This window comes from Heliangelus exortis, chromosome 1 (genome assembly GCF_036169615.1).
Source record: "Heliangelus exortis chromosome 1, bHelExo1.hap1, whole genome shotgun sequence".
In the NCBI taxonomy this organism is placed as follows: domain Eukaryota; kingdom Metazoa; phylum Chordata; class Aves; order Apodiformes; family Trochilidae; genus Heliangelus; species Heliangelus exortis.
The window spans coordinates 164686335-164697658 of record NC_092422.1 but is presented as its reverse complement, the minus strand read 5'-3'; the positions used below and the strand labels follow the sequence as shown (position 1 = coordinate 164697658).

General features: G+C 39.5%; 1 protein-coding gene across 2 annotated transcripts; it reads left to right on the top strand.

Annotated features, from left to right (window-relative positions):
• Positions 1-285: 285 nt before the first annotated feature.
• RXYLT1 (ribitol xylosyltransferase 1) lies at positions 286-9220 on the top strand. Of its 2 annotated transcripts, none has more exons than XM_071733499.1 (6): positions 286-508; positions 935-1105; positions 2056-2158; positions 3983-4297; positions 6358-6548; positions 7622-7736. In XM_071733499.1, exons 1-5 carry the CDS (start codon positions 364-366, stop codon positions 6530-6532), a joined length of 909 nt encoding a protein of 302 aa, XP_071589600.1. In that variant the 5' UTR covers positions 286-363; the 3' UTR covers positions 6533-6548; positions 7622-7736. The 2 variants fall into 2 exon arrangements, with proteins under 2 accessions (XP_071589600.1, XP_071589599.1); XM_071733498.1 differs by having other exon boundaries at positions 287-508; positions 6358-6528; positions 7622-9220.
• The last annotated feature ends 2104 nt before the right edge of the window (positions 9221-11324 follow it).

Below are 11324 nucleotides of genomic sequence, written 5' to 3'. Positions count from 1 at the left end.
AGCTGAGGACCACCCTTCCACCCGTGTCTTCCGTGGCACCAAGCAGCAGGACAGGGAGGATGAGCAGCTCTGCTCCACGCCGGGACTGCAAATATCTGAGTGTCTTTATGTACACACGGCAGCTCTGGGCTCCAGGGACTGAGCCGCCGCAGGACAATCACGCACCCACCGTGCACCTGTAAGGGGATGCTCGGGGGGGCTGCTGGGGCAGAGTCACAGCCACAGTGCCGCGGGCTCTCAGCCTCTGCACTGGAGGACGAGGCTCCGGAGCCGCGGGCGGAGGCTCCTCCCGTCCCAGCGGGCGCGGCTCCCGCCGCCGCCTCACGGCGCCCCCCGCCGGGGCCTCCGCCCGCGCCGGGCGGGATGCGGCCCGCTCGGAAGCGGCTGTGCTCCGCCTTGATCATCGCTTACGGCCTCTTCTCCCTCTACGCGGCCTACGCCGTTTTCTTCCGTCCCCGCCGCACGGCCTCTCCCCGCCCGCCGCACCGGGACCGGCGCGGCCCGCGAGGTGAGAGGGGCGGCGGGGCCGTTCTGCGCCGCCCTGCGGCAGGCGGGCTGGGCTCGGGGCGGGGGGGAAGTGGGTTTGATGCGGGGCCGACGCGGTTTACAGTCTCCTGCCTGCGCCTGAGAGGCCCCCGCGGCTCCTGGAAAACCTCGGCCAGGCCGGCGGCAGCCTCAGAGCCTCTGCTCGGGAGCCCCGCGACGGGCGGGACCCCGAGGCCGCGGTCCCTGAGGGAGAGCGGGCCCAGGCCGCTCCGCCGCCGCCAGGCCTGCGCTGCCAGCCGCCATTTCCCGGGTGCGCTGTGAGGCACCGAGCCACGGGTCCCGCGGCGGGGAGGGTTGTCCTGGAATGCTGAATTAAAGAAAATTCGTCAGCGTTCTAAACTCGCGGATCGGTTCTTTCTGTGTAAAGCACGCCTTGGGGTTTTTTTAGATCATGTTGCCGTGGGAAATGAGGAGTGGAATCCGTGGGAACTGGACGATAAAAATGAACAGGCTGCTTCTCAGCAGAGATACGAAGCATATCTTAAGATGATAAAAAACGCAAGATCTCACCTAGAACAAAGTAGCCTTAGAGTACAGATTTGGGGCAAAGCTGCAATTGGTAAGCAGATCTAATCAATATCTGTTAAGCACTAAACCTTTCTGACATAAGCAGCTTTCTCTGCCATTTTTAAGATGACTGAAATTTATGTATATCATTAAATAATATGGACATCTGTACATGAAGATTATTAAGGAAGTGGGAGCTCTTACTCAGAAGTTTGTATCAGTTTTCACAGGTGTTTTCACACCTGTCAAAGGAAATGGTTCAAATGGCACAGAAACACAGCTACTTTTTTAATCCAGTCTAGTTTACAGTAAATGACAGACCTTTTGTATGGTTATAACAATATTTGTTTTTGTCACATTTACACTTTGTGAAATAAAGCATCGCACAGTGGAAAACAGGCCTTTTCTGTACTGCAGTACTACTTCCAATGAACTTGGAAATGCTGTTGTACAAGGTACTACGTTTCTATGTCCTCTCAAGCTTTTTAACTGTTTCTGAATGCATAGCATTGTTCTCTTTTTAGCTTTTTTGAAAATGTAAAAATCCAACTTCAGTTGAGCTCTCATGTAGCACTGTAGAACACATTGGTGTTACATGGTGATACTTTCTGTCACAAAAAATCTGATGTGCTTCACAAAAGTTTAAGAGAACTGTGCCTGTCGTTAAAATGCTGATTAATATTCGCTCATTTTTAAGTGGTAGGTGTACCAGAAGGGGATGCTAATGTACATGGTAGTGTGGTATATGTTCATCTACTGATATTTTGATGGCCAAAAAAATCTTTTTAAATTCCTTGTGTGTGAAGATTAATGTTCGCTAAATCCAAGTCATACAGAATTTGGGAAGCAATATCCATTTTGTATAGGAAGTTCTGACTTTTTTTTTTTTTCCCCAAGCTGTTCTGCTTTTTCATTTCCCAGAAATACTTCTTTATATGCCCAGAGAGTAGAGTAGGCAAGATTTGTGCATTCAGATTCTCTGTTTTATCTTCATTTATGTAGGTCTTTACCTTTGGCAGCATATTTTTGGAGGGAACCTTGAGCCAGATGATGTGAATGCTCAGTGGAGAGAAGGAAGCCAAAAAGCAGGAAACACGTATTTCAGGTACTAGCTGCATGGTGTTGACCTCAGTTGGGTTAACTTTAACAAAGGATGCACTGGATAGTTAAATAAGTAATTCTTTGATTGCATATTAAGCAATTCTTTGAATGCATCCATATGCTGGATGTGTTTGGTATGTTCTCTTCTGTTGCCTACTTAATCGTATCACTGTTACAGAGTAGCTGTCTTATTAACTGGAATTAGGTCTGGAAGACCTAGTCTGGAACAGCATCTTTTCATATTGATTCTGAAAGTAGTAAGGGAAAACAACTACTTTATAGGAAGCAAGTGATTTATTGAGTACAAAAATGTAATCACCACATACCATCCTGATGAGATCCTATTATTCCTGTAAAGTTGATTGATAACCTCACAGTACTGTGGCCATAGAGAAAACACTTTTTTCCCCAGGTCTCTTTTTATAAGATGATGATTGGACTACCTGCATATCCTGTTTACTGTTTTAGGCATTCTGATGCTCAGGGTGCTCTCTCTTGTAAATCTCAGCTATCTTTTCTCATTTTCTCTACAACTTCAGGTTCAAATCTTGACCTGACTTAGGTTCACAATCTATTGGAAGTGTACATTCCAAATCATGAGTCTCATGAATCTTGGCTTCTAAATGTGCCACTTCAACTGAGCCAGCAGCATGTTCATTTTACCCAGGGTCAGAATATGCTTGCCTAAGGTCAGTCTTCTTTAGATATCCTCACTGGGGTAGTTTTTACAACTTTTGGACTGAATTTTTCCTCACGGGGCACACTTGAACTGAAAGTAGCAGTCAGTCTAGTGCTGGCCTAGTTAGTTGCTGGCTTAGTTGCTGGTCCCATTAAAAAACAACCAAGTTCATGAGTTCAAACTTATTCTAAATTAACTTTAGCTGGTAGTTGAAAAACTGCAGTAGTGCAGAAGATCTAAAACCCTAAAAATCTGCGGAGTCCTGCAAAAAAATTTTGCTTGTTTTTTTTTTTTCCCTCCACTCTTTTCCAAGGTGTCTGATCACTAATGCCTTGAGTTCAGTCAGCAGGGTGTCAACACAGCAGTTAACTGGGGAGCAGGAGCTGGCAGTTCATTAATGGCTGCTGTCAGATACTTGAAAATGCTCAGCAATGTAATGATTTTTCTACGTGATTGAAATTCCTCTGTGAAATAGGTACATTGTGTGACATCTGGAAGTTTTATTTTCTACTTAAAATGTTTCTGCTGACTAGCTTGCATCAGGCTCAAGTTTGACCTAGGTTATATGAGCCACTTAAATTTACATTTTAGTAATCTAATGCATCTCTCGTGTTTCAGATTCTGTTCTGTATCAGATTATTTTTTGTAATCTAATCTTAACCAAAATTACAGAAAAAAGAAGTATGCCAGACCAGCCCATTTTCCCTTATAATGATATCTGGTTTAATATAGTAATACAGACTTTTGGGAGAGACTTTCTTGTTACAATACTGCATGCATTGGTTATTACTGGAATTAATAAAAAGTCTGAATTCTAGTGACTATCAAAGCATATCCTTCTTTTAAAGTTGATCAATTTGCCTGCATTTTGATGTTTGAGTATGATTTCTTGACAAAATACCATAATTTCTTCTAAGTTTAAATGTCCTTTTTCCTGAATAAAGATGAAGGCAGCTTTATTCCCATGTTACAGATGTAGATATTAACAACAGAAATAATTACAGTTGCATAGTTACTTTGCAGTATATTACATTTACTTTACTGAAAAAAAAATAATATCTGGAGTACAGACTGCGTGGCAAGGATGTTCAGAGGATTAAGGTCAGTTTGTCTTAAGGGTGTTTACTGTTTGTATTTTGGTTTTCACAGCTTCATCACCGGCCCCTCTGTGGTTCCTGGCTACTTCTCTGTAGAAGCTGAAAGTGTTGTGCTGGTTCTGAATGGAAGAGAAAAAGCTAAGATCACTTACGCCACTCAGTGGTTGCATTATGCACAGACGTTAATTGAGACTCACAAAATACAGCGTGTAGCAGTTGTGCTGCTTGGAAATGAGCAGTGCAACAATGAATGGATTCAGCCATACCTGAAAAGACACGGAGGATTTGTGAACCTACTCTTTGTTACATATGACTATGCCTTGGTAAATGAAGAAGATATTTTCCAGTGGCCTTTAGGAGTAGCTACGTAAGTGCTGCAGACACAAATTGCAATTAAAATTTAATTGTAAAAGCATGAGGTATGGAAAATATGCCTGAATGTTACTGCTGGTACCCAAAACAATTACAGGAAACAAATTGTAGAACATGATGCTTTTAATGATTTTCTAAATTGAGCATTGGAATCTTTGGAAATTGTATTTAGCAATAAAGATTGTAACGGAGGAAAAGAATGCTGGGATTTAGAACCTGTAAGACATGAATCTGTGTCTGGTGGGGTTATGTTAATTCAGTAGATTTGCTCTTGAGATCTATCATAGCTGCTGATCTAATACGTACCAGTGACATAGGAATTTAAAAAATAACTTATATAACCAGGTTCCAACTACCATTGTGGCTTTCAGAAGGAAATTCTATGCTTCAAATTTGGAATTAGTATACTTCAGTATCACAGTAATGTAGTCTGGCTTAACTTTTTACTCACAAAAAACAGTTTTCTTTTACTTGTTGCTGAAACTATTCATGTGGAGTAGGTAAAGATTTAATTCACATAGATGTAGATTGTTTCAGCTTATTCCTTACTAACAAAATTAGTGGTATTTTAGCTTCTTACCATGTAACATAAGGTGAAAAGAACACAAAATTTTTTTTAGGTAGCTTGTGTTGAATTTGAATTACGCCTGTTGGCAAACTGTGTGGAGCTTGCTCACAGTGTCCTTGTAGCTTGAGCTTGCTCACAGTGTCATTGAAACACATTTATTTTGAATTCTTGACAGTGTAAGAGAGTTGATGATGGCACTGGAAGCTCCTAAGCAAAAAGAGGTTGAGTTTTGACATTTCAGCAGCTGACAGAAAGCAACAACAGTTACAGCAGTAAACAGGGGTGCAAAGTTGGGTGGAGAAAGATATCAGGTATCAGGATGGTATTTTACAGCCCTTGAAACCAACAGTTGTAAAAACTGTGGTTAAAGGTATGCAGATTTTCCCAATGAAGAGGGAAAGTAAAGTTGTAGAATCCTACAGAAATATTTGGAATGAAGAAAAAAAGGCTTTCTGAAAGTAAATATTAATCACAGAGAAAGACTAGCAAAGGACTGTTGCATCAGAATTTGGGAAGATGAAGTTATGTCTTTGGAGAACCATTAGCAGAAATGAGGAGGTAATTGTGAAATACAGACTGCCTTTGAAACGAGTAAAAAATTGGCATCAGAGTATGGTTTTTCTTACAAAAGAAGAACCAACAGGGAAGTAGGCCGGTGATGTATCAAAAATAATAAGATTGGAAGAAATAACTGTCATACTTTGAGAATGCAAAGGAGCAGAAACTTTTTTAACATTCATCTGTTCCGGAAAAAAAAGATTAACTTTGTGTAATGAAGAAAGTTAGAACCAGCACTTCAGCTGAAGCAGTGCTTCACTGGCTGTCATGCTGACCAAAATAAGTGATGTCAAACCATGAGGAATCAGTCAGAAAAATTCCTGTTGTGGTGGAAACATGTCTAAAAGGTTGGCATACAATTTACATTGGATCCCACGATTTGGACTGGTTGTGTTCCAAAAAGGCAAATTAAATAGCTTGGACAACAAGCTATTTAGTAGCCAAAAGTTTAGCTTAATAAAACCCACCAAGATCAAAGTGAGTTTTTTATTTTGAGAGGTTACCTATGTTATTTTCTGGTGATAAGCATGCCCAGAGATGAAGGTAGCTGAGTCTTAAACTGCATTGTTACTTAGTCATTTCAGTCAAAACTGGTGTTTGCCTCAAGGACAGCTGCTTTTGTAAAACCCTGTTTCTCAAGGACATTTTGTAGCATGCACACAAAATATCTCTGATGTCAGTAGAAGACTGAAGCATTCTGGAATGTCTCTGAAGAGAGTGGTGGGAACAAAGGAAATTAAAACCAGCTTTTAGGACAGGTCGTGCACTGGTTTGCTTGTGGCTGTGTCTGTGCTCATGGATGTGGACTGGCAGCAAGATGGGTGCTTTTAGTCTTAGAATCTGCTACAGTAAAGATGAAATGGTGGAAAAAGGTTTTTTTTTCTTTGACATAAAACATATCCTTATCTAATGTATACTTTTTTTTACAGCTACAGAAATTTTCCAGTTGTAGAACCCAGCTGGTCTATGGTACATGATTCAAGATCATATCTATGTAATTTCTTAGGAACAGTTTATAAGAACTCTTCCAGGGAAACACTAATGGAAGTTTTGGAGCAGAACGGGCTTGATAAACTTTGCTGGATTGCAGCCAGAGAACAGTAAGACTTTCATTTATTTGGTAAAAATACTCAAATTTTTTTAGTTCATTATTACCAATCCTTAGTGTTAAAAATAGTGCACATAAAAGTATCCAGTCATCATTAAGAGAGGGAACATTGCTAAGACTCTTTGTGTACATCTTCATAACATCATGGCATTTCAGTTGCCATATTTTATGTAAAGCATATTTTTAAATACATAGAAAAATCTTTTATGTATACTACATGTAAAGACCATAAATTTTTTTTCTTGTATGCATTTGATTATAGTGGAAGAAGAAATGTTTTTCTTGCACTTTGTGTGTATTAATGTCTTACTAGAAGATAAAAACAAGTGTATTTTGTTGTGTTTTATATAGGAAAGTGTATTTAACCTGTAAGCTCTCTATTTCAAGTACATAGAATGGATATTTTGGCTTAAGAGGAATAGGCTTCTGATTTTGTTTCTTAAGAAATAAAAGTTTGTGAATCAACACTTATAAAATGATAGCAAGCACAGCAGTGTTCTGGAAGACCTCAGCTACTCTAATGGGGAATCTTAGGAGATGCATTGTATCTGTGACATAAACTTACTTCACAGGTGTTGTGAGGCACTTCAGGCAGATGGATTCAGGATAACAGACTGGTTTGCATCATAATTTTTGAAGAGCAAACCTCTACTGATTCAAACTACTTGAGGCAAAAAACCTCAATCATTTATAGGTCCATAAAGTGTCTCCTTGTATTTCTATTTATGAACGTGGCTGTGAAGTAAGTTGACATAGGCATCATTCAAGTCATGCAGAAGATTTTAAATGGTTTTTCAGTTTGCCTGTCTGACTTTTAAGGACTAGTTATTTTCTAAAAGGACCATATCTAAAAAGTGTTACAATCTGTTTTTAACAGTGACATTTTCAATACATTTTTAGAAGACTCTTTAAGAATAGTTAAGACTAAAAGCTTATTGATTGTTTGAATAACACAAACTTTTTACATTTCCAGCTCTATAAATAATTTTGAGTTCTATAAAAAATAGAAATAAAAGCATATTTCTCTTTTTTCATTGCACTGGTTGTAGGAAAAATGTTAATTTTCAATCCCTTTACTTTCCTAGGTGGCAGCCTCGAGAAACAAATGAAAGTTTCAAAAACTATCAAGATGCTTTGCTGCAGAGTGATTTGACATTGTGCCCAGTGGGAATTAATACAGAATGCTACAGAATTTATGAAGCTTGTTCCTATGGATCTGTGCCTGTTATAGAAGATGTAATGACACAGGGTGACTGCGGAAATTCATCAAAGTACCACAGTGCTCCATTACAATTATTAAAAACCATGGGGGCCCCATTTATCTTTATTAAAAACTGGAAAGAGCTTCCTGCTGTTCTGGAGACAGAGAAAAAAATGAGCTTACAGGAAAAGATTCAAAGGAGAAAAAAGCTTATAGAATGGTATCGAAACTTCAAAGCATGGATGAGACAGAAATTCATTAATACTTTGGAAAATTCATTTTTATCCAGTGATAAAGGATAAATTGTCCCTTTTCAAAATCTAGAATAGATTGAAAGCTTAATTTTCATTAACCTTCTGAGGAAACTTCTATACAAAAGAAATCTCACAGGGCAGATGCATCCCTTTTGAAGTCAACAGAATTACTCTACCTTGACCAAGAGCCATGTTTGGCCCTCCACCTGTAACAAATTTCAGAGAGGTTGTTGACTTGGCAGGATGGTAGTCTGCAAGGATTGGAACTATTTTATTTATATTTTTTACAATTTACATGTTGGTGTGTGACCTGATTTTTTCTTTTTAGGAGAATCTTTTTCAGCATGTGAACTTTTTAAAGTCTAACATGAGTACAACAGTTGTGTTTGAAGAAGAAAGAAGAATGAAAGTTCTGTGATACAGAGTAATTTATTAGGTAGCCTAAAGAAGAAGAGTATTATTCTAGCACAATTGCCAGTTTTAGCACAGTTGCACAATCATTATGACATATCCTGGTAAGTGCTTGTTTTAAAAATGTGAACTTGATTGGCATTTCATTTCCAAGAAAGTGGCCATACTAATAAAACACCGTGCAATAAAAGTGTATGTTTCAAGGTGAAAATGGAGAACTCCTTAAAACTATTCCATATAAAATGTATCACCTCTTTGCTTGTATCTTATCTGATTTCTCAAAATTTGCTGAAACTTACCAACTCCAAAAGATGGCAGAAGTATAATAACTTTGTGTTTGTGATACTACACGTACAACAGAATTTCAAAGATTTGGTTTTTATATGCAGCAAAGGGGATCTGCTGGAACATCAGAAGTGTGTGGTATTCAGTTTGGTTGAGTGGTGATCCTGCATACACAACTTTGGCACACCAAAGGTGGTCTGTTCACCAGTTTTCTGTCTTTAAATATCAGCATGGCTTGTTGGTTTGTTCTCAGTGCAGGAATTCAAATGCCAGCACAGCTGTACTGCTTGGTAATACTTCTGTATGTAATGTTACTATGTAGTTCTTGAATAAGTATCATACAAGAATGCTTTTTTGGGTTTTTTCCAGTGTTCTTGTATCCCTTCTGTGTAAGAAAAACAAAACAGAAAAACCCTACAAGCCCACAGAAAAACCCAAAACATAGACCCCTTGAGGTTTAGGTTGCTGACAGTGGATTGTAATCACGGTGGCTGCTCGGGATCTGGAGTAAAGTATGTTTCAGAATGCTTGGATTTTAAGAGCTTGCATTCTGTGTGCAGAATAGACACTCTAAGACAAATACCTGAATCTGAACTGTACATCTAACATGGAACCCCTGTGTCATACACCCATTTTGCCTGATGCCTTGTGCTGTTGCAGTGCAGTGCAAACGTACTCCCTTCAGCTAAGAGTGGAAGTGCAGCTGTCACAGTTCAGCACTGAGTTGATGGTGGACCACATCAGACCAAACTTACAGTAAATTTCCAGCTGAGGATCCGAGGTAGCCATCTGCACTGTAGTACACAGCACTTTAAAGGGTTAGAGGAGGCCTGAGTATCTGTAGTGTAGCAATATTGCTGTAATTTCCCTCTGGTCAAATCTTTCTACATGAGCTACTAGACTGCAGAGCAATGATCTAAAGCAGTGTTTTTCAGTCTGTAGTCAGCAGATCCCTTGGCATTCCTGCAGGATTTCAAAGAACTGCAAAAAAGAGCAGACTAAGAAGCCTTCACTAGTTAGCCTAGGATCTTATAAGAAAGGTGGTAGCTTTTAAACCACTTTAATGGTATGCAAGTCAAAGTCTGAAAAAGAGTTCAGTGTGTTACTTGGTCATCAAGTAGAAGAAGCATCCCATTAGTCATGTGTTCATTTTTAAGTGAATGTGTAAATTTATTTCCAAACTTGTGGCAATTATATCCTAAGGGAGGCCAAGACATGCATCACAGTTTTATCAGAATTCACATTGTAGCTACTTACTTGCTCTTGGAGTTCCAAGGGGAGCAATTAGCATGGGACCTATATTTAACCAGTCCTGCTTTAGTCCAACAGAAATTGGCACTAGATATTTTTTCTTGTGTTCTATTTCCAGTGCTAGTGAAGCAAAGAACAAAACATCTTGAGGCATTAGGCAGGTTAATTATTTCCTTACTCCCCTGTAAACTTGTGAGAGAGATTGTGGTTCTCCTGTTTTTACTTCTTAATCTTTTCTCATTTGGAAAAAAATGTCACCTCCATGCCCTATTTGGATCCAGAGATAAGCAGGACAATGAGACACCCCTTGGCAATTAAAAAAAAAAAAAAAAAAAAAAAGGAAAAAACTGAGGGAAGACAAGGGTGCAAGTCAGAGACAAAGTTCTCATTAGTGGCAGAGGAAACTGGTTTACAAGAAGGGAAACAGTTAAGCCACTAGTGAAAAATTTTATCCTCTGCATTACATGTTCAGGCAGGAGTAGATTGTATCTTCTGTCTGTGAGAAGATGAAGAGTGAGTTCAACTGTTTAATATGCTGTGTTCTTGCAGTTACCTCTCTGGCTCAAGACTGTCACAGTGGGGTACAGCTTCCCAGGGCAAGAAACAAGGGCTTGAGGCCTCTTAAAATGGCTCTATCAGTCAGAGAGAGAATTGTGCACAGAACCAGGCCTGTCCTGGGTCAGAAATGCCGATTGAAGCATCAAATGTTACACAGATCACTAACTATGCAGTAATTTGCATCCTGAATACAAAAATATATACCTACCAGTTTCATGATGGGAGGTATTTCCTGCAAATAAGACTGCAAATTAAGCCAGATTGCCTTGCCACAAGAAGCAGCAGATCTGGATTCTCATAATTCAGTGTCACTCTGTCTCTCACATAATTCTGAAACCATTAAGAGTGGCTGTGAACACATCATGTAAACCTTTTGTGACTGGCTTCTAGAGAGCAATATGCTTCCAAAGAAACATAAATAGTCTTTATAACTGTTGGTAGTCCTGTAGATAAGGAACTGGTTTGCAAAGGCTCTGGCTGCTGCTGTCTTACCATTCTTGAAGATTTAAATTGTGATAGTGTATGTCAATATTTTGGCTTTCTGATATCTTTAGATACTTTATTTCAATGACTAAAACACACACAGTGATACAACTAAGTTTTGTAAAAGTCTCACAGTTATTATTAAGTGTGATTCAGGATCACTGTGTTCTGGAATCACCAGTTTCTTGGCTTATTGCCCTCACCCTCACCAAAGCACTTGCAAAACCACAGAAATAAAATACTCTTACTTCTTGGCAAACCTTCCATGTTAGTCATAACCTGGAAGAGCTGGACAGATTGAGAAGCAGCTTCCATGCTATAGAGCCCTAAAATATTTCCAGGAAT

Bases quoted from the DNA above. Each gene is read 5' to 3' on its own strand.
- RXYLT1 (XM_071733498.1), top strand. From the start codon at position 364: ATGCGGCCCGCTCGGAAGCGGCTGTGCTCCGCCTTGATCATCGCTTAC. The intron at 1,106-2,055 runs GTAAGCAGATCT...TCATTTATGTAG, and splicing joins TTGGGGCAAAGCTGCAATTG to GTCTTTACCTTTGGCAGCAT. The intron at 2,159-3,982 runs GTACTAGCTGCA...TGGTTTTCACAG, and splicing joins GCAGGAAACACGTATTTCAG to CTTCATCACCGGCCCCTCTG.